Source organism: Brachyistius frenatus, unplaced genomic scaffold (assembly GCF_029030835.1).
Source record: "Brachyistius frenatus isolate BFR_SWC_R1_liver_20210118 unplaced genomic scaffold, ASM2903083v1 Contig_148, whole genome shotgun sequence".
Classification (NCBI taxonomy): domain Eukaryota; kingdom Metazoa; phylum Chordata; class Actinopteri; family Embiotocidae; genus Brachyistius; species Brachyistius frenatus.
This window is the reverse complement of record NW_027210747.1, coordinates 320,330-347,240: the sequence shown is the minus strand read 5'-3', so window position 1 is coordinate 347,240 and position 26,911 is coordinate 320,330. Positions and strand designations below refer to the sequence as shown.

At 41.0% G+C, this 26,911-nt stretch overlaps 1 protein-coding gene across 1 annotated transcript in view; it reads right to left on the bottom strand.

Annotated features, from left to right (window-relative positions):
• Window positions 1-26,911, bottom strand: part of anks1b (ankyrin repeat and sterile alpha motif domain containing 1B) — a 196,613-nt gene that overhangs the window by 72,057 nt on the left and 97,645 nt on the right. Inside the window, exons 11-13 of the mRNA XM_069715820.1 lie at window positions 24,501-24,657; window positions 14,996-15,132; window positions 4,872-5,058 (exon numbers count right to left, since the gene is read on the bottom strand). Of these exons, the coding sequence (XP_069571921.1) occupies window positions 4,872-5,058; window positions 14,996-15,132; window positions 24,501-24,657 (481 nt within the window). The remainder of the gene's footprint in view (window positions 1-4,871; window positions 5,059-14,995; window positions 15,133-24,500; window positions 24,658-26,911) is intronic.

The window sequence follows — 26,911 nt, the reverse complement described above, 5'->3', positions numbered from 1 at the left end:
CGTCATGAATCCAAAACAGTGAGCCGAAAGGTGCAGAATAAGCTGCTTAGGTCTCTCGGTGGGTTGTGAGTAACACTCTTTCACCCCGTTTAACTCGACATGAGTCAGTTGACCCCTTATTAAATGAGAATAATAATTACTGCAGCTTTACATGTTATAATGATCAACTGTAACAGAAGAAAACCCCATAGAATAAGCGCCAGGTTGAAGAATACCGAAATTCCCATTTCAATTAATTTGTGCATAAGAAGTTGTGAAGTTTCCAACCAAACAGCTTCCAGATTAATAAATACTTGCAGATTTGTGCCCGCTTGCTGCTGACTTGTCGCATGGGGCCACTGCATAATTCATGGAGGACAACTGCGTTGACAGTTGCACTCCTTTTGCATAACACTGCATTGCACTTGGCACTCTGCACTGAGGGAGTATCTTCTCCACTGATGTCCAGCATTACATAAACCTGAGTTACGTAGCAGAGCAGCAGCACCACTGCTGGATCGGGTTATAAATAGGGCTCTGTTTTGTCCAACTGCCCACGCAGGTGGATGACACCTGCATACTTTGCTGCAGGGCTGGGCGTTTATTGTATCATGTTAGATTAGAGTCAAAGAATGGTTGAAGATCTTTTAGGGAGAGTGAAGGGACTAACAAGAGGAGAGACAGATATGGAGCGGAAGGAAGGAAAGACCTTTTATGGTGTGCAGGGAGGAAAAAAAAAAAAAAAAAAAAAAGAGTCTTCCCTTCACTTTCTTGTCCTCATTTCTCAATCCAACCCCCTGAAATCTCACATTTCATTCTCTCTATATTCCTGATTTTTGTACATCATCAACCTCCCCACCTCCCCCCTGCAACATTAGACTCTCATTCGCTCGCTCTCTCTCTCTCTCTCTCTCTCTCTCTCTCTCTCTCTCTCTCTCTCTCTCCCACTCTTTTTTCCACTGGCATCCTTTGAATTCTGTGACTCTTTGCCTTCTGTACCCACATACATATATACTCCCTCTCTCTCTCTCTCTCTCTCTCTCTCTCTCTCTCTCTCTCTCTCTCTCTCTCTCTCTCTCGCTCGCTGTCTCGCTCTCTGTAAGCCAGTGGTTACCATGGCAACCCCACAATGGGCCTTATAAAGCTAATAAGAAGAGGGAGCAGGAGGGATGAGCGGAGTTGCCGAAGAAGACGGAGGAGGGGAAAAAAAATGAAGAAAAAATTAAATGGAAAAATAAACAGGTGCCAATCTATTCCTGGTGTTGGAACTTGAGGCAAGGGCAATGAGAGAGAGAGACACACAAACAGAGAGAGGCACAGAGAGTGAAACAGGTACAGGTACGTATACTGCATTTACATTATTGGCTATAAAGTGCTGCAGTACTTATATAATGTAATAAGGCATTACAACATCAATATGAGAGGCCTCTTTTCCGCCACAGCCTTAAGTTGCAGTATATTTGCAATCAAATCCATGTTTTCCTACTCGTTAAGACTCCAAAAAGAACTACTTACTAAAAGATGGAGCCCTGCCAGGATTATATTACCACAATGAAGTGGTCTGAATTATTCCCGTCTTCTATAACTCACTGTGCATATACATACATTCATGTCACTGAGCACACAAACAACTCCCTGATCTGTAGTTTCCTTTTTAAAATGTTTTTGTATTTGTTGTTTTACATTGGATTCTTGTTTGTAATCCTTCTCTAAACTATATTCTATTCCAGCAATATCTAAACTGAAGAGTAATTTGGTTTCCTTTTCTTTAATTTTATTTATATATATATTATATATATATATATATATAATATATATATATATATATATATGTATATAACTTGAAATTTTTTAATTTGAATGTATAAGTTGTTGAAACTGAAATAAAAACGAATCCATGTTTTCCTTGAACAATTATTACAGGAATTCCTTTTTGCAACATGTTACTTTTGCATATCAGTTTTTGTACAAATTAAGAGAAAGTACATTTAACTTTCAGCAAGAAAGTAAAAAAAATTTTTTAAAAAAAAAGATTCTCCAAAATGATCAAATATTTCTTGAAAAATCTAAACTGCTCTCCGCCAAAAAAGGAAGATACACGATTTCCAAAGTTAATGAATGTGACTAATTTACCAGATTCAAAAACAGTATTGGTTAACAGAGCTCAATCAGTACCACCGACGCTAAACAAACATTATTGTCCTTAACTAATAACTGGCAGCACAATCATCACAGATCAGCGCACTGCAGGAGCAACAGGTTTGATGTCTCTGCTGAAGACAACGTTGTCTTGTCAAAATTAATCACTATGAAAACAGACACCATTGACACCAAAGTCAGTATTAAAACATGAGCATTTTCTGGCAAATTATCAAACTCTTATGTATCAACTCAAGATTTGTAAGTATGAAGGTCATCTGTTGAGAGTAGGTCAATGTAAAAAGGAGAGAATTTCAACTCTGTGATCAATAATTGACATCAATGTTTATCCTCAGAAGATCAGCGAGACATCGGTGACCGGCCAAGACTCTTTATGTAAGTTCAAGATGGAAACGCCGCAGGCTTGTTACATAAATACCAGCGCGATGCTTCAGTAGGAATCGTGGATGAAGATGTCTGGTTCAGTTTTGGCTCTGTGTGTTCAGGCACCTGTGGATTGATAATGAATGTGTTTTTCGTTTGAGGCTCTACACAGATCAAAGTGTAGGTGGGCCTCTGAACTGTTCCCGGATGAAACGCACATGCACGTGCGTACACACACACACACACACACACACACACACACACACACACACACACACACACACACACACACACACACACACACACACACACACACACACACACACACACACACACACACACACACACACACACACACACACCTCCTGCCTGGTCCACTTCCCCTGCTCTACCTTGTCTCTTGGTGCCTGACAGCAGCGGGACAAATGAGGGACAGTTGGACTGAGACCCAGGTGAGAGAAGGAATCAGGTAATCACTGATATCTGTCCATGTATAGTTTACAAAGTTCAGTACCAAACTAAAGGGAAAGATACTTCCTTATGGGAGCATGTAATAAAAGGGGATTTACAGGGACCCATATGTGGTAATCAAGAGCCGATCGTATGAAACATGATATTAAACTTTCAAAACATTTTGACAAACATAATTGCATTAAAAAAAAATGCAAAAATAGTAAATATGCTTGCATCATTTAGTATTTATCTTCCCGTTTTATTTTGTACACGTAAATAAGTAGTATAAAAAATGTGCGTATACGCAGATTTTATGGCGCCACTGCCTTGATTATGAGACTCTTATAAGAGAACACCTCGTTCATGAGAATATTCCTTTTGGAGAAGAAACTTTAAAACTCAGCAGGAGGGAGCATCATTAGTTGAAGCTAACAAGTCTTTCATCTGGTATGACAGTAACGGGGCCTACTGGCAGGACTAAGAGTATTTTTTGCTGATGTCTTGGAGCCGAGTTTTTAAGATATCCGGAAGAGTTTTCCCCTCAAACGACATTGCATTCTAATTTTGCAGATGAACCGGTAAGACATCACCTCAAAATACCCCTGAAATGCTTCTTTTCAAAGCAAAACCTAAACGCTTGCATTTAATTTGATTTATTTAATAGTACAAGATTGAAGGTTAGCTTCTTATTCTACCTGAAAGGAATCCCTCTCAAAAAAAAATTACATTTCATCTCAAGTATCTCTGGAACAAAGTGTATGTCATTTTTGCTTATTCCAAACAATATTTTTTTCCCTCCATCAGAACCTATCCAGTTTTAATGGAGTGCCCTCTAAACCTTCCACAGACTGACTGAGTCCAGTTCTGTCTGAGATGTGTTGTTGGCCTCTGAGGTGTTTGCCTCTTGGTTATGATGACAGGAGCAGAAATATGATTTCAATTTCCCGGTTCCCAAGGAAAAAGGCTCACACAGTTTCATTTGGTTCCCAGGCTGAAAGAGTTTAAACACCACCTGAACTCAGCAAAAAAGACTCATTAAAGAGGAACTTCAACACTGACTTGTGTGATAATAGTCAACTAAATATAAAAAGGTAATAATCCACCACGAGGCCAAAGGTACCAGGATTCAATATCTTGACTTTCAGAGTGAATATGTACTTCATGCATTATTGAGTAGAACATAAATTACACAACTACTCACAGTTACCAGCTGCCAAATGTACATTACAAATGTGATATTTCAAATATTCCACACAGATTTTTACGCTCCCATTCACTCCAGCTCAAACTACATTACATGCCCTGACAACAGATGCTCCACAGAGACAAGGATCATTTTCAGATCCTCCACTCTGATATTCCATAGATACAGAGACTCTACAGCAGGTCTTCACAACCACTCTGATGACAGCAAGTCATAATATACGATATATATAAGAACTCAGTCAGTCAGAAAGATTGAGAGAAAAATGATCCTTTTAAAATCATTTATCATTATTATGCTGAATTTCTTTGGGTTTTGTACTTTTGGACAAAACAAGCAACTTAATTATTGGATATATATATATATATATATATATATATAAATATGGTTCCATTTTTCATGTTTCATGGACCAAATCATTTTCTAATAAAACCAGTCAACAGATTAATCAATAATACAAAAATAACTGCCACCATACAAAATACAATTTCCCCTTTAAATCCAAATAACACTGTCTTGAATCACAGCAAATATAAACAACCTGAAAGTAAAAGTGTTCCCAATGTGGTATTTTCAGAAAAGATGTCTGTGCTGTGGCTTCTCCATGGGGAGGTGAAAGGTCAAGACATTCCAGTGGGGATGTTTGCTATCACACAGCCTTTAATACTAATTTTCTTATTAGGGAACAAGTTTAATGCTTTGTGTGTGTTACCTGTGAGTTGACAGTCGTCGTTGGAGCCGGCAGAGTCCTCCTGGTTGGGGCTGAGTGGAGGGCTGGCAGGGGGGCTGGTGCTGAAGCTGGCGTAGCCCAGGGAAGAGCTCACCTCGCTGGGCTCACAGCTGTGGTTTACCGGCCTCTGGACATCCAGAGAGGAGGACAGAGAGGTGCGCTGCTTGGGCTGAATGTAAGACGGGAAGAAGGGAAGAGCAACAGTTAGACAGATGAAACCATTTGTATCGCTTCTTAAGTCCTCGTTTATATAAACTAAATCCCTATATGTTGCCTGATGCAGGTAAGTCTGCAGGAAAACTGTTTCAAGCCAATGATGTGTGCCAGTGTGTGTGCCTCTCTGTACATAATTCAAATTTTCAGACTCAATTCTGACACCTAAACATGAGTGTGACATGTAGATATCATCATGGTTTAATATAATGTAAAATTGGGAGGCAAGTTAAAAAAAAAATGTTGATACTGGACAGAGCTAAACCAGGAGAGCTGAGAGAGAGCAGGAGATGCACAATGACTTTTTAGAGCAACCGAGTGAGAGATAAAGTGAGGCAGAGGACAACTGAAAGTGTAGACTGGCATCTGATGATGAATGAAATGAAAATGAAAAAATGAAATGTAATCTGGTAAACACATCTTACATAATGAAGCATTTGCAGCTTTCAACAAACTACTGCTTTGTTTCACAAACAGCTCAGGCAGTCAAAACCCTGCTGGCGCCCGTGCGTGTGTGCGTGTGTGTGCGTGCGTGCGTGCGTGTGTGCGTGCGTGTGTGTGTGTGTGTGTGTGTGTGTGTGTGTGTGTGTGTGCGCGCGCATAACTCAGAAGATGTAGGCAAAGTGAATCAACACAGGGAACCATAAATGCAAAATAACACTGTGGGATGTTGAGAGACAGAAGCACAGTAGGACAACCTTTGGGAGACCTTCACTGTCTTCTGGGTGACTTAAGAGTTAAGTTGAAAGAAAATAAAGGCAATGAAAGCGGAGGAGGGGAGGACTTTTTTTTTCCTTTTTTTTTTTACCGTGCATGGTGCATTTAAATTGTGTTTTGAAATCGTCTTCAGATTTTCTGAACTAAACCCGAGATGAAACACAGAAGTAAAACAAGAGCAGGGAAACAGGTTGCACAGGGGGAAGGAAAAAGTTTGAAGCAGGACAGGAAGAAACTGGACAAAAAAGAAGCTAATGAGGCAGGTACGGTCGACATGGCGATCTAAAGAAATGGAGAATGGGAAAAGACATCAGGGAAGCAGTATTTAAAATGAGGAAACTGAAAGATGGAAGGAAACAAATGGAAATTAGAAAGAAAGAAGCAAAACAGAGAGAAAAGGAATTTTATGATTATAGTTAACATTTTTACGTGAAAAAGTTGAATTCTGTGGTTTCTTTTATCATTAAAAACAAAAAAAGTGTTTAAGGAATAGTTTAAGATGTTGGAAAATATGCTTAGTAGCTTTCTTGCTGAGTGTTATGCGAGAAGATTGAGACCTCTCTCAAATCTTCTGATCTCTCAGCAAGAAATCATTAAAGGTCCTTTCTAAAAGGAAAAATCCATCCAAAACTCCTTCACTGTACGTCACCTCTGGATCCGAAGGTCACTTTAGATATCATGAATTTGTTCCTCTAAGTGAATGAATGAAGACAATGTCACACACCAGTGAGTGTTTCTGGATACAACATTTTTAACTGCACCCAGTAAAAAAAAAAAAAAAAAAAAAAAAAAAACAGCGCAGAGACTCGTGTCCAAACCACAGTCACAGCAGAACGGTCAAATCTTTTCTCTCTGTGTAGTGACGGTCAGCGGGGAATAACAACGCAGCCGCAGCAACCAACAGAGACCGGGGATGTTTAAAGGACCAATGCATCAAGCAGACAAGATCACAGCAGCCCAGAGAGGCAACAGGGAATACAGACAATGATGTATGAGTCCAACAGGGAGTCAGCCTTACTGAGAAAGGAGAGAGACGTTACACAAGGTAGCCGTCAACAAAATGTACTTTTTTCATTCGTCTTTTTAGTGGACTTTGGTCGTGTTATAAAGGAATATAAAAAAATATATATATATTTTTTTTTTATAAAAAAACTCAATCCAAATGCATTTTTGTGAGCTCTTTGTAATCAAAAACATTGATGATCTGTGGCAAAGCAAGAGAAAAAAAAAAAATCGGTCAAATAAACTAAAAAAAAAATGCGTTTGTTTATTTGAATATAAAACCACTTCACGCCACGTTCTCACATGAAACGCAACCTGTAGTGTTTACTTTCCTGCAGGTTTAACGACAAAACAAAGGGACACAAAATGAGATGAAGCAGTCATTAACTCAGATTGTTTGAACTGCCGTGTTGTGAAACTGTGCTAGTGTTTTTGTGTGCGTGTGTGTGTGTGTGTGTGTGTGTGCGTGTGTATGTGTGTGAGCCCTTTAATGTTCAATGAGTTTAATGGCAACTTCCCCTATCCATTGTTAAAACATCTCTTTTATTATAGAACTCATCTCTGCCTTATCTCTGCTTTTTTCTAACAACTAAAAGAGTCTGCTCTCCGGACTGGAGTTTATTAATAGCTTGCACACGTACACACGTACACACGTACACACGCACACACACACACACACACACACACACACACACACACACACACACACACACACACACACACACACACACACACTAGTTAACATGTACTACAAAACATGCACACATACCGTAGTTCTGGCTGAGGCTTAGCGTTAACAGTGCAAACAGGCAGTGGGCTAATGAACATGTCATGGCCGATTGGAAGGAGATTAATGAGCACAGGCACAGACACAGACACACACACACACACACACACACACACACAGACAGACAGACACACACACACACACACACACACACACACACACACACACACACACACACACACACACACACACACACAGACAGACACACACACACACACACACACACACACGCACACGCGCACACGCGCGCAGGCAGGCAGACAGGCAGGTCTTCCATGCCTGACTTGAGGAGAAACTCCCTGCATGCAACAGCATCTCTGGGGAATGTGCTAATAAATGGCCCACCCATTAGATAAAGAAAATGCAATTCCACATCTAAGACGAGGTGAAATGTACTTTTGGTTGAAGATGATAACGATCATATTGATAATGATTATAATTAGCAGATCAGATGCAGGAAGTCTAGGATGGGGTGTCCACTGCTGATGAATTTAAACTGAAAAGAAGTCGAATTTACTGAGCAAACTGTTGCATCAATGGAAGAACATCAAGTACATTAACTGCACCAAAAATCGAGGGTAATTTATCCAAAATATTGCTGTTTCCATGATATATATTTCTTGGCTGCCAGCAGGGGAGTGAAAGGTAATTATAACGATCGTCCTGGTTTTAATTGATATTTTCAGTTGTTGGATCAACTTCTCTTCTGTTAACATTGGCTTAGAGTTAATGATGCTGGATATGGAGCACAGCATATGTCTTTTTGTTGTCAGTGTTGCCTCACACGACCACAAAAAGATGTAAACACACCAACTCAGAAGGCGAAATGCTCAGAAGAGCAGCGAGAGTTTGCCGAGGGGGAGACAGAAGAATAGAATAGAAAACAAAAGGAGTAAACATCCAAACACGCTTTTTCCCTCCACATCCAAAACAAACTCTTAACTGCAACAATTAAATATCGTTCTTCTGTTCTTCTTCTTCTTCTGTTATTTTACTCCTTTTTCTTCTCATGACCAAGATTGTTTTTATCATTACTTATTAGAGGTTCGATATGCTTCATGCGGCAGGGTGTAAACTCTCATCTCTCCCTCCACAATCACTGAAGTACAGTCACTTTGAATGATCTCATCCAAATACATGTTCTCTGAAAAAGTGCTGATTTGTTGGCAAATCAAAAGAAAGTGAGAAAACATACATGCTGAAAATCTGAACATCTCCTCAGTGAGCCGTAAAGGATGGAGCATTTATGAGTTATATATGAAATCACCTTTAATGTTTGAGCTCACGCTGTTCTTCATCTGCTTCATCTACCGCTTTCCTGATAATGATTTTTGATACTGCTTTTAAAACGGGAAAACGTGTTACTGGTCGTATTATTACAAAAAAAATTGTCTCCACAAGAGGAGTCTGTGAATATGGAGAAATCAGCATTATGTAAGATATAAAACAGATATGTTCGATGTTAAATTAAGACATTCAGGAGTGTCAGATGGTGGTGGGTCAAATCATCATCTAAACCATGTCTGTGTGCAGATAAATATCTTTGGATGGTTTCCAGACTTATTGCTGTTCTTTATCCTGCATGTGTCTCACTGATTTGGAAATGCAGATTATTCACTTTTTAAAGGTTTTCAAGTTTGCAACCTTCGAGGAAACGGCTTGTTTTTTTTGCTTTTGTTTCCTCATAGCAAATAATCATTTAACTATTGTAAATTCCCTGCCCCCCGTTCTCTGCTAGCACTCCACTTGTGTTTATTTACTCTTTCCCTCAGTCAGATGAAACCGTCTTTAATTTTGCCGATCATGCAAAATTGTGAGACACTCAGGAAGCTTTACTGTAGCTCAATTTTAACTGGAAGAAATTTACCCTCCGTTTGGTATTTGTTATAAAGCCTTAAAGCAGTTTTCCCATTAAATCTAAAGCAGCACAAATATAAACGGCCATTCGAGGTCCACAGTCCTCTTGGCTCATAACTAATAATGTGTATAAACTGCATGATTAATTGAAATCATCCAAATGCTACACAAAAATCATTTTTAACACGGGTGGGAAAAGCTAGGAAAAAGCTCAGATGTGTGATTCCCAGTGGAGAGTCTTTAGCATCAGTTTGATTCAGCGGCATTTGACCCACGTCTCTCCTCTCCTGGGCCGGCTGGGAAAGCAAATCTCCAACTCCACACACAAACCCGAAAAGCTTTCATGGTTGTCCCGGCAACTTCAAAAGGTGAAGTGCAGTAAGCCGCCTGCAACGATGCGAGAAATGAACCGATCAGACAAAAATTAAACTAAATTGATCTGTTTTTGCTTCATTAGGTCCCTTTCTCTCGATTTTCTCTCTCTCTTCCCTCCCTTCTCTGAAGGCCAACTTCTATCACGAGTGTGTGGCCTGTTTGTTGATTGTGTTGGCATGTGTGTGGTGTTACATACACAAACAAACTACAATATGGACGGCATAAAGAGCTGGCACGAATGCAGACTGGTTCATAGAAATGCAAGTCACACATGTAGTGTAAATACACAGATCCCAGCATATTTCCCTGAAGATTAATTCACTGCAGCGACACCGTCAGAGGGATCATTAAGAGACTGTGTGTGTATTCAGCACAAACACAACCTCAGTGGACGGCTGATTGATAAATGCGAACAGATTAATGAGCTCTAAATGCCAAAGTGATTAGTGATCTCTGTGCATTAAATAAAGAGATTTTTCGAGTGGAATTAATGTGATACTTTCCACAAATCAATGTGTATTAAAAAGCTGAAACAGTGGCCATCTCATAACTTGATATCAGACTAACAACAAATGTATTTTATCCATTAAATAATTACACACATGGTCTTTTTTGACTAATAGTTGAAACTAAAAATGTAGAAAAATGAGGAAATGTCTCAACTTTAAGGTAATATCATCTGATTGCTTGTTTTGTTTGCAGAGAATAAATAAAAGTAACTAATATTATGCGTAACTACCTGCTTTGTTTACAATCTGTTTTGTGCTCGCAAACAGAACCTTTTTTTTAACTTTTAGAGATTTTCAATTGGATCTGGTCCAGCCGGGCAGTTTCAGAGTATATTTCTGAACTGGAAAGAGGCCGGCAGTCTTTGCTCTGATCGACCTGTTTTGTTTACTATAATTTTACTGTCATGCCAAAATTACTCAACACTGGCGTTAAAACTACAGAAATCACATTTAAGTTCACTTGATCTGTGCCGGACCAAAGAAACCAGCTGTACTTTATGTAAATGAGATCTACACTCGTGTCACTGAGGCCCGATGGGAGATGAGGCTCTTTAAGCGACTCGCTCGAGAGCACCTTGACCTCAGTAAATTGGGAAAATAAGAGAGGAAGTCATTCAGTTTTCTCAGACAGATAATTCAGGGGGATTTTTATAAAGCAAACTGGCTGCTCAACTCAACACTCTGCGGTTGTATCCTATGTGACAGCTGTAGGTTCTTGGCACTGTCACCAAGTGTTTTGTGTCTTCTTTTTTGTGTTTTCTGTGCAGCCTCTCAACCTCTGTAAGCGGAAAAACTATAAATATATTGTTTTCACCCTTCAGCATCAGAAACCAGCCGCTCTGCCTTATCTGCACTCCACTCTGTGTGTGTGTGTTTGTATTCATTCGATCAGGAAAGCTATCCGCTCCATCAGACTGTCACTGTGTGCGTTCCTGAATGTGTTCATACATATGGAACAATGTGTTCAGGCGTGACAGTAGATTTGAATGTGTGCAATGCATACTATACTGTACATGTACATGCATCTGTGTGTGTGAAGGTGTGTGAGGTGCCAATATGACACACTTGAAAATCAAACATTGACGCCGGTCTCTAACAAGACATTTGTGAGAAATGTGACATCTCATGTTTAAGAAGACTTTGTATCACATTGCCAAACGCTAACCTCTATATGATCTGTCTCTGTCTCTGTGTGTGTGTGTGTGTGTGTGTGTGTGTGTGTGTGTGTGTGTGTGTGTGTGTGTGTGTGTGTGTGTGTGTGTGTGTGTGTGTGTGTGTGTGTGTGTGTGTGTGTGTGTGCGTGCGTGCGTGCGCGTGTTTTGTAGTATTTGATGTGACCATGTGACTGCCTGAGATACCAGCTTTAGCCTTTGTGGCCACAAACACCAGTTCTATCATGTGTTCTCTGTAACCAGGAATCTCACAGGCACATAATGGTTATTACAATTTACTGCTAAGACATACACACAGACAGACAGACAGACACACACACACACACACACACACACACACACACACATAAGCAGCAAAGTAGGACACTGAGCCAGTGAAGCTGATAACCCCATGATGCAGGGTAGGCATCTTGTTTCCACATCTTTCATCTCCTCTGTGTTTCACATCCCATCTCTCCATGAAGGCTTGAGGAGATCTAACATGTCCGGCTGACAGTTTGGACAAGAACTGAGGGCTAAAGGAATAAAAAAAAAAAAAAATAAATAAATAAATAATAATAATAATAAAAAAACATTAAGCCTGTGGATTTCAGTCAACACAGTTTGTGTGAGCTCTTCACGCTTTTACAAAGTGATCACGTGTTTACTTTCAGGGGCTGACTTGTGGTCAATTCCACAGCAGTATTAGTCATCCATGAGCTGATTAATTTCTTTTAGACTGGGATTTGAAGAGCAAAATGACTCTGAACGCAGCCTTAAGGGGCCTTGTGGCAGAGGGAAGGAGCACGCTGCAAAAAGAGGCCAGGGTCGCAACTCCATGACTTTCACAACAGTCTCCTTTTGTTACTTATTTGATGGAAAATCTCACCAGTGGGGTGAGATACACTCAAACATTTCTAGTGCAATCTCACTGGATCCTCATATTTCAAATTTCCTTTTGATTCGCAGTAGAAAACAGAAAAATTAAATCACATCAAATGACTTCAAGTAAGGGTAAATCACTCCCTTTTGAGAGATATGGAGGATTTGCCAGATTATAATCTACATCTACTACTCGTTTCCAATATGAGCAAAAGTAATATCACCATGACGACGTCCTCAACCTTAATATCTACAATATGCAGTAAAAATTCAGCTCTAATTTAAGAAATGTTCCCAGAGGAGGAATCCATGAGATGTACTCGTCATTTTTGTCCAAACAGATCTCCCTTCATTTCATTGCTAGATATGATACAGAATTATAACATTTTTCATCTGATTGTAAAACAGCAATGAACCATGTGATGAAATCTCCTTCATGCACTGTCGGCCTGTTTTCGTACTTTTCCTGAAAATCCCCTTTGGGAGCCTGAAAGCACCACATTGCCATTTGAATATTGAACACAGGAAAAACTCCAGGCTCCTGTATGCATCCTGCAGTACGCTGCAACAGCCATGTGTGTGTCTGGTGCATATTAAGCTGGGTGTACAGTGTGCACTGCAGAAATAGCCAGCGGTAGCACTAACATAAAATGAGATGAATTCTAGAGAATTAATTAGTCGCTGTAAAATTGAACTCTGGTGCTCCTTGATTATGTGCTCTTCAAGCCGAGCGAAGCCCCGCTGGGCACCGCATGTGATCCTGCCGCACACATTACTTAACATGCCAAAGATAGGCCTGTGTTAAGGGTTGAGGGGGCGGAGGTGTGGGGGGATGTGGGAAGGTAAGGAAACAAGGGAGGATGGGGAGTTCAGGTGAGTGAAGAGCATTCAGAGTTGGAAGGTCGAGTTGTGAAGGTCAAAGGAAGCTGTCCATTTTAGGTGAGCTATTTCCTGTCAATCTCAACCCACAATCTTATGCTCTTAGTCAAACTTAATAAGGGAAACTTGTGTCTCTGTCTTTATTAAGGAAAAAAGATGATTAACAAGCTAATTACCAAGCCCCACTTACAAACCTTATGCATTTATCATGCCACAGAAAATGATGAGGTTGTGATGCATCGCTGCACTAATCAGGCCTTCGACTTGGATATTTTTTTCCTGTGTTTTGTCACACATCATCCGCTCACTGAGAAAACAACTGCCTTTAATTATCAAAGTGTGAAAGGTTCGTGCTGCGCTCGCATGTCTGATACTAACATCCCGGTAACAGAAGCGAGAGGACCGAATTAATATAACAAGTCCCTAATGAGCTTGATTTGTTGCTGCATTTGAATTGCAGAGCGTTCGGAGTTGATCAGTGACTTTACATGAATCTGTCCTGCTGTTGTTGTACAAGTGTGTTACAGGAGCAACAAACAGTGAAGCTCTCTGGCTGTTTCAGCGAATGTTGTCCACTTCTGATATGGCAACACCGATGCACATTTAATGCATATTTAATAACCGTACATTGGCTGCCCGGAGGTTGCTCCCCTGAAATAATCGTAATGCGGAGTTTTTATTAGATTCTGCACAAACATGCTGGAGTCATTCCTCTGTATTATTTCATCAGCAGATCATGAGCCCACCTCAGCCTGGACTTCTCCGTCTGCATCACATTAGACATTATATCCACTATGTTATCAATGGCAGGCCTTCACCTTAATGATCAAATGATTGACTACGTAGGGTGGGAGGGAAAAAAAACGTCTGGCACATAGCAAACAGGTCCTGTGTCTTTGTACAGCACGTGTTGTTTACTTGTAGGTAAATTGGCTGTCTGGTTATGAAAGATGAGGATGAGGAGGTGATGGGCTTGGAGGTAGCATAGATCGACAACCAAGTGTTTAACGAGCATGCAGCAGGAGCAGCTGCAGACAACAATCTTTCATCCCCCTTAATTTGCCAAAGTGGCGGTTTACCGATCGGTTTTAAGGGAGACTGCAGAAAGTTTCAAGAAACTTAAAAATAATGATACATAATTTAGATATAATGATAAAGAAGGAAAATCAAACCAAACTGATTGCCATCCTGAAGAGGAGACATCAATCCGTCTGTGTTTCGAGGTCTCTTCACGTCCACAGTCCAGCTTCTTTCACAGAAACCCACAATCAGACTCTCAAACCCAAGTTTCAACGGCTCATCTGTTTGTTTGTTTTACCAGAAAACAATGTTTACGTGCACAAACGTAATGGGAAATTTAGATCCTCCCAGACTCCAAACTGCTACAAGTGTGACTGAGGAGCAGAGAGCAGAGAGAGGAATGCAGATGAAATGAAACAGAGAGAATCAATCAGGCGGAGAGAAGCAGACGGAGATGTTTATCATTGTGAGTGTGTGTGTGTGTGTGTGTGTGTGTGGGTGGGTGGGTGGGTGCAGGTGTTTAAGCTACTTGTGGGTGGACGCTGTGATGTTCAATAATGCATCAGGTGCTCTACAACACACTCATTTATGTATATATGTGTGTGTGTGTGTGTGTGTGTGTGTGTGTGTGTGTGTGTGTGTGTGTGTGTGTGTGTGTGTGTGTGTGTGTGTGTGTGTGTGTGTGTGTGTGTGTGTGTGTGTGTGTATATTCACCTGTGGGCGGATGACTCTCTCGATGTTCTTCAGGGCCGTGTCAGGGGAGGGGGGCGAGCAGTCTGGTGTGGGGCCTGTTGAGCAGTTGCCGTGGTTACCGGGCTCCCCCTCACTCACCGTTCCGTGGGACAGGTGACCTTGGAAGGAGGAAGAGAGTGAGACGCAGGTACAGAGATAAAAAAAAAAAAAGGGAGATTTTCTTCACAGTGTTGCGTTGCGTTGTATACATCTTGCTAAAATATACCTACCATTGGTGGTAGTCTAAATCTATCAAAGGTAAAAAAAGAAAGAAAACTTCGGTATATTTTCAGCATGTTCATCAGCATCACAGACTTTTTTTTTTACCGGCACATTACTTCACAGGAGTCAGTGTGACGCTGCAGCAGCCAACGAGCTCAACTAGCTTTTATATTGCTTTAGAAATGCTCCTTTGTGCAAACTGTGAGAAAAGTGATAAATGAAAAAGAGGCTTCTGCTCAACACTTAATGCATCACAGTGTATTTCCACCTAACAATGGACAGGCAAGCACAGATGTTTTAGCATGAGTGAGAGGTGAGAAGAGATTCGACAAGCCTCAGCAACAGGCACATTAGGAAAATATGACTGCTGTCCAGTGCAGTTTTGTGTCTATCTCAGTTCCATACGCAGAAACACACAGCGTGCATCTGAGTGCAGAAATGAGTGTCGGAGCTAATTTCCCAGGTGTAAGAGCATTTAACAGACGGGGGGGGGGGGGGGGGAACCGCAAGAAAAAGAAAAGAAGGAAAGAAAGACGAGAGAAGTGCTGAAATAGCCCGAATTAAATTTTAGATGGGGAGAGCATCTGTCTTAATCAACTGGAAGAGACACAAACAACACACCTTTCCCAAGATACAGTTGTCACAGGTACACACACACACACACACACACACACACACACACACACACACACACACACACACACACACACACACACACACACACACACACACACACACACACACACACACAAGCCAGTTGCTTTCTGTCAACTGCCACCTGCCTACATGGATCCTATTAGACGGCAAAATATCATCCAATTATGATGCGAGACTCAGCCAGGACTATTAACACACACACACACACACACACACACACACACACACACACACACACACACACACACACACACACACACACACACACACACTGACAGTGACATCACTGTAGTTTAAAGATACGTTATGAAAGATCAATTATCTCATCATAAATGAAAAACTGAACATAAAAGCAGAATTCCTCGTTTTAACTGGGATGTTGCTGATGGTGTGATTTTTCACAACTCCCACAAATCCTCTTCACCTATTCGAAAAGAACAAATGCAAACTGGGAAAAACGTGGAGCTTCTGCTGATGTTTTGCATAATGACACAATATACAGTGTCCCGTTATCTAATGTGCTGCAAACACCTGTACATCATATTTGACAGGTTGTTTAGGATGCGGAGGAGGACATTTAATCTTCTGTGTTCTCGCAAAACAACCAAATAGGTGACAGACAGCAGAAGAATAGTGTCATATTTTTATGTCATTATACTTGAACAATATTGTAGTTTCCTTTGTCACTTTCCTGCCAGCATTTTTGGCAGGTTTTGTCCAACTTTGTCATTCTTCTGTAAATAGTTTATTCTTGATTATGACTGATTCTTTCCTTTCAGTACATGTACAGTATGTTGAGACAGTTAAAAACCCCGGATAGTGGAAGGGCTGTAGCAAGGATTTTTAGAAATAAACGCATCAAGAGTCTAAAATGCATGAAACTGTAAACTCAGACAAGGTTGTTTAAATGCCTACAACAAATACAAATAACATGAAGATAAGGACCTCAGCGGGAGATCCGCCTCTGGATAGTGTTATTGACATGGTCAAAGTCATTGGTGTCCAATTGTAAGTAGAGGCCGTCGTACACTTAGCTGACACCGTTACCGTGTCTTTTAAAGACGTTTTTTTTTTTTTTAACATCTGCTCATTTGTTGCTGGAGCATCATTACATCTGATTGTTTAAGAGGTGAGCAGAAAATCAAAGAATACTAACCCAGGTTCCATCTTTGCTTTGTCCCCTTCCAGGAAGTCAGGATTCAAATGGCTTTGCACAACAGGACAACTACCTTTGAAACGTGTATGAACTCAATTTATGTTTGATCTTACTTGTTATCTCACTACAGTTGAGCTTTTGCTTATTGTTTATCTGCATCGTTGATACTTGCTCATGATTATCTTTTTTTTTTTTTTTTTTTTTTTTAAGCACAACCAAACTTTTGAGATATTTATAAAGTATGTTTAAAATATCCATCCAAGAAGCATTTAAACTACAACTAATTTTTGGACTTTGTGTGAGGACACTTCAAACTTCCTTCTGGGGTCACATCCTCATTAGAGATGTAATCATAATGAGAAAAGACAAGCGGTAAAATAAACTCGCAATAGAGAGAGAAGTCCAAGGTTTACCAAGATGTACGCCTCATGAAACACATTTAGACACAACCAAGAGTCCTTGAAACACAATTTAATAACTTCACATACGGTTATTAATAGCTAAAATACTTCACTAAAATCTGAATAACTCAACCTTGTGTGAAGATTTTGCAAGCCCCACTTCAGTCTGTCCATTTCCATTTTGACAGCTCCGGTGTGCAGCTGCTGTAAAACTGAAAGTGTTTGCTGCTGCTCCAGGATTTGCCACCATCTCCCCTCCTATTTTTATTTTTATTTTCTACAGTCTGGCTGCAGACATGTACACACACATCTGTCCTGCAGGAAAAGTGACACAGCTTCCCGGCGCGCTTTCACATCAATCAAACGTGTGTGTGTGTGTGTGTGTGTGTGTGTGTGTGTGTGTGTGTGTGTGTGTGTGTGTGTGTGTGTGTGTGTGTGTGTGTGTGTGTGTGTGTGTGTGTGTGTGTGTGTGTATGCCTGTGCAAACACAGACGGTGATGCCTACTAGATCTTACTTAAGGCAGTGCTAGTACGGAGCTCAAGACAGCCAGGAATACACACACATATTATAAAGGAAGTGCTCTGGAGCGAAATCGATGATTAGCTGTGGGCGTAAATAGATAAAATAGAAAATGGAAAAATGAGAGAGGGAGAGACGATAGGTAGGATGTAACATATATAGATAAAAACTGAGGGTTTTTTTGTCCTGTTGAGTAAATAAGCCCGTCAGCACCTAAGCGTTTGATGATGGATGTGAGATATGTCTGTGTGTGTGTGTGTGTGTGTGTGTGTGTGTGTGTGTGTGTGTGTGTGTGTGTGTGTGTGTGTGTGTGTGTGTGTGTGATCTGCTTTGGGCTCACTCCTGGGAAACACAGTCCTCGTTGCCAGAGGGAATGTGTGTTTGTATGTGAGCGTGCATACACACAAGCGCAAATACATAACACATGCACGAGTGTCTACATGTCATAAATGCAGGCTGTCATACTCATTTACATCCGTATGCCTTATGTTGATGTGTGTGTGAGACTGTGAGAGATAATCTATTAATATGTACAACTTTTAAATGCTTTAACATTCTTTCACAGACTCGGATGTTTTCGGCGCGCCGACCAAACACAGACGCGTACGTGATACAAAGCATGATGGAGCCAGTATTTACACCGACTACGTCTCTGTGCAGATCCAAGGCCAGCTGCACGGTTCATTACCGCAGGCATGCAGCGGTGTGTAGAGGAGGTGTGCGTCTAAGTGAGTGTTTGGTGTGAGCACGAGTCCAATCAGCCGTCGTCTTCCTGCTCGCCTAACAGAGGTGTTCATGGGGCCATCAGCTCGGCCTCGACGCCACTCTGAGAACGTTTCATATGTATGCTGGGTGTGTGTGTGTGTGTGTGTGTGTGTGTGTGTGTGTGTGTGTGTGTGTGTGTGTGTGTGTGTGTGTGTGTGTGTGTGTGTGTGTGTGTGTGTGTGTGCAGCTTCCCTGACATGTTCTCTTCTACGTCACTGTCAAATTACAACTGAGCTCTTCACACCACAGTCGTGATTTGATCAAATTCTGAGTAACCGTAAAAAAAAATATATATATATAGTATAAATAATTGAAAGGTGAATCAAAGGTATTACGTTTTGTTAATGCTCTGCTTTGAGAACATTTTCTCAATTCCCACTTTTCGAAGTGGTTTTGGGTATCGGTTGTACAAGATCGTTCCCACAGAGAATTTTAAATCCGAATTTTTAAGATTTTCATGAAATCAAACCCCATTTCTGATTCTACGTCTGGTATGCAATTTTCTCTACAATAGCCATTAAGTGTATTTACATGTACATAGTGTTCTATATTGTAGTTTTCATCACTACCATCAACTTACCTACACACAGTATATATACACTATGAATGTATTTGTTTACACTGTAAATAAATACATCAGCTTGTTTTTTCAGTTACATTTATGACAAAGTTGCTGGAGGTTTGGTTCAAGTAAATTATAAGACAATGAAGTTGAAAATGAAAATTGAATACAAAAAGAACCACTTCCTTATAGCCTGTGCATTAATTATAATAAAGACAAGTAACACCTTACACGTTTTGTTTCTTTCAGTTCATAATTCATATTCTGAAGTGCATAGATTAACTTTATTCTTTTGACTTTTGTCTCTTTTAAAAGGACAGCTCCTCAAATAAACCATTTGTCCCAAAACCACAGCACCAAAGTGATTTAGAAAAACTTGGACTTCAAAAAGTAAACTAGATATTAAAGACTAGATAGAAATGCCTGTCAATGCAAACAAACAAAACAACACAACTGCAATGAAACAAATCTTACTAACTAAACTAAAAAACGGAAATCTAAGATTCAAAACTAAAATAAATGTAAAACTGATTGAGTGTGACCGTGTGTTAAACGTTCTTTGCAGTGAACAGGAAGACACTTTATTGCCTCTCTTTCAACAAGTCAATGGGCCTCGACCCTTTTAATGGCAAAGCCCTGGCACCACTACATGCAGCCATTAGGCACTTTGAGCCTCCAGAGACAAACAAAGTGGGATAAATGGAGCGAGATGCAGCAACATCATCGCGTTATCTACCAGAGAGAAGAGACGGTGAAAGTTAACATGGGAGGGAGAATAAGGAACTAATGGACTGAAGTCTTTGTTCCTAAAACTTTCAGGTAGTGGCACTGCAGTGTGTACCTACCTGTGACTGGCTAATTTGAATTCATTCACAGATAGAGCATGGTTTTAATTGCTATGACAACGCCACTTTAACGTGCCTCTTTAACATAATCCAGGTGGCAGCTAATAAAAATCAACAGGATGATTAAGCCGAGACAAACAGGCAGCAACTTTTTAAGACTCCTAAAGTATTACAAATTCTGCCACTGCTAAAATGTGATCAACCCAAGTGCAAAGAGGTCACATGACAAAGAAAAAGGCCAACTATAGTTTTCATACTGCTGCTATAAATCAGGAATTTCAGATATTTCCCTGTATGACTGAGATGTTTGAAACAATATGGAGGACTTTTGAAGTGTTGTAGGGGACACAAACATAGCAACATAGGCTTGTCCTTTCATGTTGCACACGTCGGCAGTGGCTTGTTTATTCGTTGAAGACAAGTATGTGTTTGTCTCAGTCAGTCGATATCAGAAGAGAAGCACTTTCGCTCTAACCGCTTGGCAACGCTCTGTGCTTTCTGTCTGCTCCATACGTGACTGGAGGCTGCGAGGCTTCGCCTGCAGGTCCCTGCTCACCATTATGCTACCTGCAGGATCGCATTTCACCTGAGATGCTTGTGTGTGTCTGTAATCTGGCCGTGAATAACACAGCAATCACGTGTGCTTCAAAGCTATTGTTGGTGCGGCCGTTGGACTGTTAAATGGCGTGAATATCAGAATCGCAAACATTCAGGAATTGTATCAAGAACTTTGCTTTTAATACCAAAAAAAAACAAATCTGAAATGTCTTCAGGTTAAACCTGCAAATATTGAACCGTGAAGAAATAGCCATTGTGAAAATCTGTCATTTATTTATTTTTGTCTGGTGACATATTTGCTTAAACTGAGGCACAAAACAACAGCCATGTTTTATATAAACTGTCAAAAACCAATGCCTCCAAATAACTGCTTATTTTTGCATTCCTGTGTGTCTCGTGTTTGAGACTGCTGCTGTTTGTGATCTGACCGTCCCTGCTACCTTGCTACGTTTCACAATTACGTAGCTGCATGCCAGGACTACGGATTGCTTTAAATGTGGATGTAAAGAATCGACGAACTCTAAAATGCAGATGCTCCACACACATCTTCAAACTGACCGCTCAGAAGATCTTTACAATCAGCACAGTATCAAGTTGTACAACCGAGATTAGTGTCACCAATTCACGATCCAATGAAATATGGTCACAATCTCCCCGTCTGTTTCTGAGTTATGGTGTTCAATAATGGACAGAAAAGTATTTTGCAGAACATTTCAGTGTCAGAGTGAAGGTATTAACGTTTTAGATATAAAATGTCATCACTTCCCCATGTTATTCTACTAGACATTTGAATGGAAGTTTGTCATAATGTTGAAGTCGTCGCCAAATGTTTGAGAAGTCACAGTGACCTTTGACCCCCAAAATGGTATCAGTTTGTGCCAGGTTTGAAGAAATGACCTCAAGCTGTTCGTGAGATATCACGTTGACAAGGATGGGACAGATGTGCGGCCACGGTGACCTTTGACCCCCCCCCCCAAATCCATTTAGTTCATCCTCGAGTCTTCTTGAACATTTGTGGCAAATTTGAAGAAATATTATTAAGCTGTTCTTGAGATGGAGGTATAATCCAGATTTGATGCACAAAATGACTGCCTGACGCATCGAGCAGCAGGATTATGCACACAAATCAGCGTTCAGCGTACTTTGCATGACAAAAGAAAATAATTCCTCGTCTGAAATGACAGCTGCCATTTCAGGGGGCATGTGGTGCAATGAGATATAACAACCCCACGAGTACGGCGGCATCTAAAGTGGCACTGTGTTTCTACCAGGTCGAGGAGACTCTCAGGACATCTCAGATAATCTCAGACTACACCCGTGAAATGCAGGGAATTGTTTGGGTTGACAGTTTCGGTGACGACAGGTCCCGAGTGTTTCTGTGGCGGCTGGGCTGAGTGACAGTCGGCAGATGGAGTTTGATAATGCTGCTTCGGGGAACACTGTAGTGTCTCCATCACCACAAGGGTGAGACTGCAGCAGCACAGGAGAGCAGGATATCTAGCAGGGCTTCAACTATTTAGAAAAAGGGTTGGTTTTCATTTGTATCAAATTCCGTTTCTCTTAGTTTAACTTGGTTGTATGTGGACGTTCACTTGTTTGAATAAACACTTTAAAAAATTTTGTTTAAGGTTGTGTAGTGCTATGGGATCTATTTAGAGATTTTAATCACACACATGCTACATTTATTTCTTGGCATTTCTTGGCATTTTTCACCAGTATTTAATTATTTATTCCTTCATTCCCGTTTCAAATATTTATCAATTTGTACGCGATATGTTCTTGGCACAGTGTAAAACACTCACGCTGTGCTTTCTTCATATTTGATATTTATTTATATATTCTAATATTTGTCATCTATGCTTCCTCCAATTGCATTACTGTGTATTGTTGCTGCCAAATCCCAAGACTCATTTCAGTTTCATTACAACCTACCAACGAGAAAATCAAATGAAAGTGATCATGAAACATTAAAAACAAGCTGATTTGCATTACAAAAAAGTAATTATCTCATACGGCTGGCTTAATAAAGCATTTGCCAGCACAGACAGTTTCAAGACTCGATAACGAACCATTCTTATCGAGAAGGATCATTTTTTGCAGTGTGATGCACCAACTCTCTCTCGTCTCTTCCCTTCTCCTCATCTCAGCCCGCCTTTCCCCGTTCCTTCATCATCACATCCTTCCTCTCGGAGGCAGATAAAGAGGGACTGACTCACACCCATGACCAATTAGTCTGACATGTGACTGGACTCCAAACAGGAATCCAGGATTTTCGCTCCTGCTGCGTCACAGATTCACATTCATGAAGCAGACTCAGCCCGAGTCGACCCTCCAACTTCGCCAACGGCGAGTGTGATCTGCTCTCTTTCCATCCCAGCATCCAGTCTGTCTCCCTGCAACAAGGCTGTGTCTGCAGCCGGTGAGGCGTTATGCATCCCTAGTCATCTTTTACCAAAAGTATGGAAATGCCTCACCTCTCGCTCCTGCCTCACCTCTCCATCTCACTCTCTGAGTCTCGCGCTTTCATTAAGTCAGGTTACTGCACTCAGAGCACCGAGAACAAACAACACCCACACTGCTCATTTACGTCAGTGAAGCAATTTTCCACCTAAAGACAGTTTGACATGAAGCAGCTCACCTCCCGGCTCACGCAGACAATCTGCACTGTATACTGACAGTTCAGCACTTCACGATTCTGCAGCCAATCACAGGCGAGATGCAGCGTGGAAACACACACACACACACACACACACACACACACACACACACACACACACACACACACACACACACACACACACACCAAGCCTCTACAGTCGCCTCATGTTCGGGGGGGGGGAGTGTCACTAGCAAGACAGTTCCCATGGCAACATACAGGTGACTCACCAGCCGGTGATGCAGTTGCCGTGACAACGTGCAGTGTGTAGCATCGCTATGGGAGCCGAGTGAAGAGCACATTGTGGGTGTTTTTGTTGTCGTGGGTGTCGAAGTATAACCGCCGCAGACCAAACAAGTGTCGAGCAAACAGAATCGACTGAGAGGTCAGAGGCGGGAGGATTCGCTCATTCTGAATCCAACACTGGAAACACATTTGAAGACTGTGGATAGCAGGGAAAAGGTACACTTGAACCAGGAATAAATCTATTCTGGCTATAAACCCCTATTTAGACAGGGTTTATTTAGTTGCCCTGCTTCTCTGTGACTAAACGCACCTGTCTGGAGGACTTTTTTAACTATTCTTAAATCGCAGGAGGTAAATCAGCAAAAGACCAACCGGCCAGGTGTCTTTCAGTCTGTGCAGGTTCTCAGTCTTCCAGGTCACAGTGTTTTCAAGTGTTACCTGAAGGCAACTGCACTCGCTTTGAAGTCCTCGAAGACGTCATCTGAAAGGCTCCTTCAGTTCTAACTGACTGATTGAGGAGGCATTTGACCTCATGTGGGGTCGTTGACCCACATCGTGTGAGTCATACAGGTCATATGACTCATATGACCCTCGCAATTTCCTGCAGATGAGGAGTGGGCTACAAGTGACACCACATAAAGAAAAAGCTTTATACAACTTTTTTCACATATGCAGCAGAAGCTAGTAGTAATAGTAACAAGACCTAAAACGGTTTACATAAAAAGTCTGTAAAGTTTCCTTTTAAGATGATGTACATAAGGTTAAACATTCCAGTATAACAAACAACTAAGAAAAAGGAATGAACGTTTTCAGGAAGGGGTTAGCTTCATTTAAGAAACTGAATCCTGCACTGCAGCTGGTACACAATCTAAAAGTGTGATTGTCTTTGCGTGTCCTACCATTGCGTGGGCAGGCGTTGAGGCGGTGGTTGATATCGAGGGAGCACGGTTTCCGAGTGACGGCGGTGGTCACCGACTCGTACGGGTTGTCCTCGTCCTCCGGCAGGAAAACGTCCAGTGACGGAGACGTGACGATGTCCGCGGAGCGCTTCGAGTCCTGAGAGAGGGACGGACAGAAAAACAGAGAAATGACGAGTTAATAAGTATTTGTTAAACATATCGCATTCGCCAACAACAAGAACAATCTGATGCCCGCATTTCTTTCCACAGCTATAATTGTGCACGTTTTAGTTGAATGACTCCAATGGGAACAACCAGCAGTGCTTCAGTCATTGAGCCAAACACAAACACACCACACTAATTATATTATTAATTATGTACTGCAGCACTGCTGGCCTATTATCCACTCCAACAGACCCACACATGATGTATCATGGTAATGAGCTGTGTTTGGAACATAAAGTGAAGAGTCCAGCTGCACAGATATGAAAGCTGGAGAGCACAGCAACATAAACTCATACAAAACATACGCAGGGTCTATTCAGGGTCACCATTGTTTTGGTTCTTGCCCATCTTTGTATTCACCTTCACCCGAGGCGCATTATTACAAACAGAAAAACAGAAAACAACCAAATAAATGAGCTCAGTCATCTCTGAGTTCAGCTCAAGGCCCTCATTCACACTCCAGCGTGTTCACTAAATAGGATTATCATGTAAGATTCAGGATGGTGTTATCTCAAAATGAAAGGTTGGAGGAAGTTTGGATTTTTTTTTTTATGCTTTTTTTTTTTTTTTATCCTGGAGAAGAGTTGCTTGAGGACTTCTTGGTCCTCTGTGATTATTCTGACCAACAAGGTTTTGTTTAAGCTTTTTTTTTTTCCTGCTATAAAACTGTTGCGAGTACCTTCAAATGAGCAGTAGATTGTTTTAATAGCTACAATCTTTGGGTTTAACGGTTTAATGTGATAATTGTGCTGCAAGGTAAAATCCTAAAATATAACAGGATAAGAGGTTTTATAATCTCAAACCTTAATATATACAATACAGAGCCTTAATTTCAATTCATTAGCTGATCACAGAGGTGGCTGCTGATCAGTCATGGACTACAGCTTCAGGGTCTCATCACATGGTCTGAATGGAGAAGAAGAGAGAAACATAACTGCTGTTATGTTTCAGGGAATGTGTGCCCGTTTTATCAGTAGAGACAACAGTCCGGTCGAACCTCTCAAAACAGAATCTGTTTTGTCTTCGGAAAGCAGCTGCTGTTTTCTAATGAGGCGCTTTTACAAGAACCGCTGAACTTTCAAAATTGTGGCAAAGGTGACAAAAATTAGCAAAAAATGTAAAACTAAGTCTTAAAGAAATCAAACAGAAAAAAAACCCGCAAGTAGGTAAACCGAGCAATTTATCACTCAATGAACTCAGGATTAAAAGCACACAAACACAAAGCAACCAGGAGCATGAGACCATCGCTGAATAAGAGTGCTTGCAAATATTTAACTTTTCTCAATGAACTATTTTGTTTTATCTTATTCGGGGATGATGAAGTGTCTCATAGTTTATGTTCGGTTCTCTGCTTTACATTTAGAGATCGGGAGTTTGAATATATCTGAATCCAATACACCAATAAACCCTCTTTAATTCTATCTTCTCTCCTTGAGTATCTCTGGAGTCCCCATCGATTCTCACCACTCCCCAATGAAGCTCCAGTGCTAATAAAAACAGCCCCTGTCTAATGTTATTAGATTATTAATGGGACACAAAGAATTATTTTCCATATGTCTAAGTTGTAATTTGCATATTAAAATAAATATATCAATGATATTTATCTACAGGGACTTGCAGCAGTTTGAAAATCAACTCTCATTTGAAGTTAAATGATTAAGATTTAATTTAAGGAAATGTTTGTTCGGGTCCTTTATATAACAGGCTTCTCTCTGGGCATTTCAGGAGAATTTCACGTTGCATTTTGTTGCGGCGCTGGTGAAAAGGTTGAGCCCCAAAGGGCTCCGCGAGGGAGCTGGAGCCCAAAAGGTCCCTTATCTGTGAGGCAGACGTGTGCCGGGAAAGAAAGAAAACCAAGAGTGAGTGATGTGAAGTAAGGAAAAGGTTACAGGGCCGAGCGTCGTTTCAGCCAAAGAGACAAAACATTTATTTCCAGTGACGCAGCCTCTGGATGTGTCTCTCTCCCGTAACGCCACACTCCATCTTCATTTCTGAGGTGTCTCTTGGCAACCTGCCCCTGCTCGTACCCTTCCTAATGGGATCAGTGGGTAACTTGTCGCCATGGTGACAAGTTCATATGTGTGGCTACGGCTGTTCTCAACATTGCTTCAGATATATTTCTCAACCCTGTGACTCCATTATTCCCTCCTTCGCCTTCTTCCAACCTCCTTCCCTCATTAAACAGC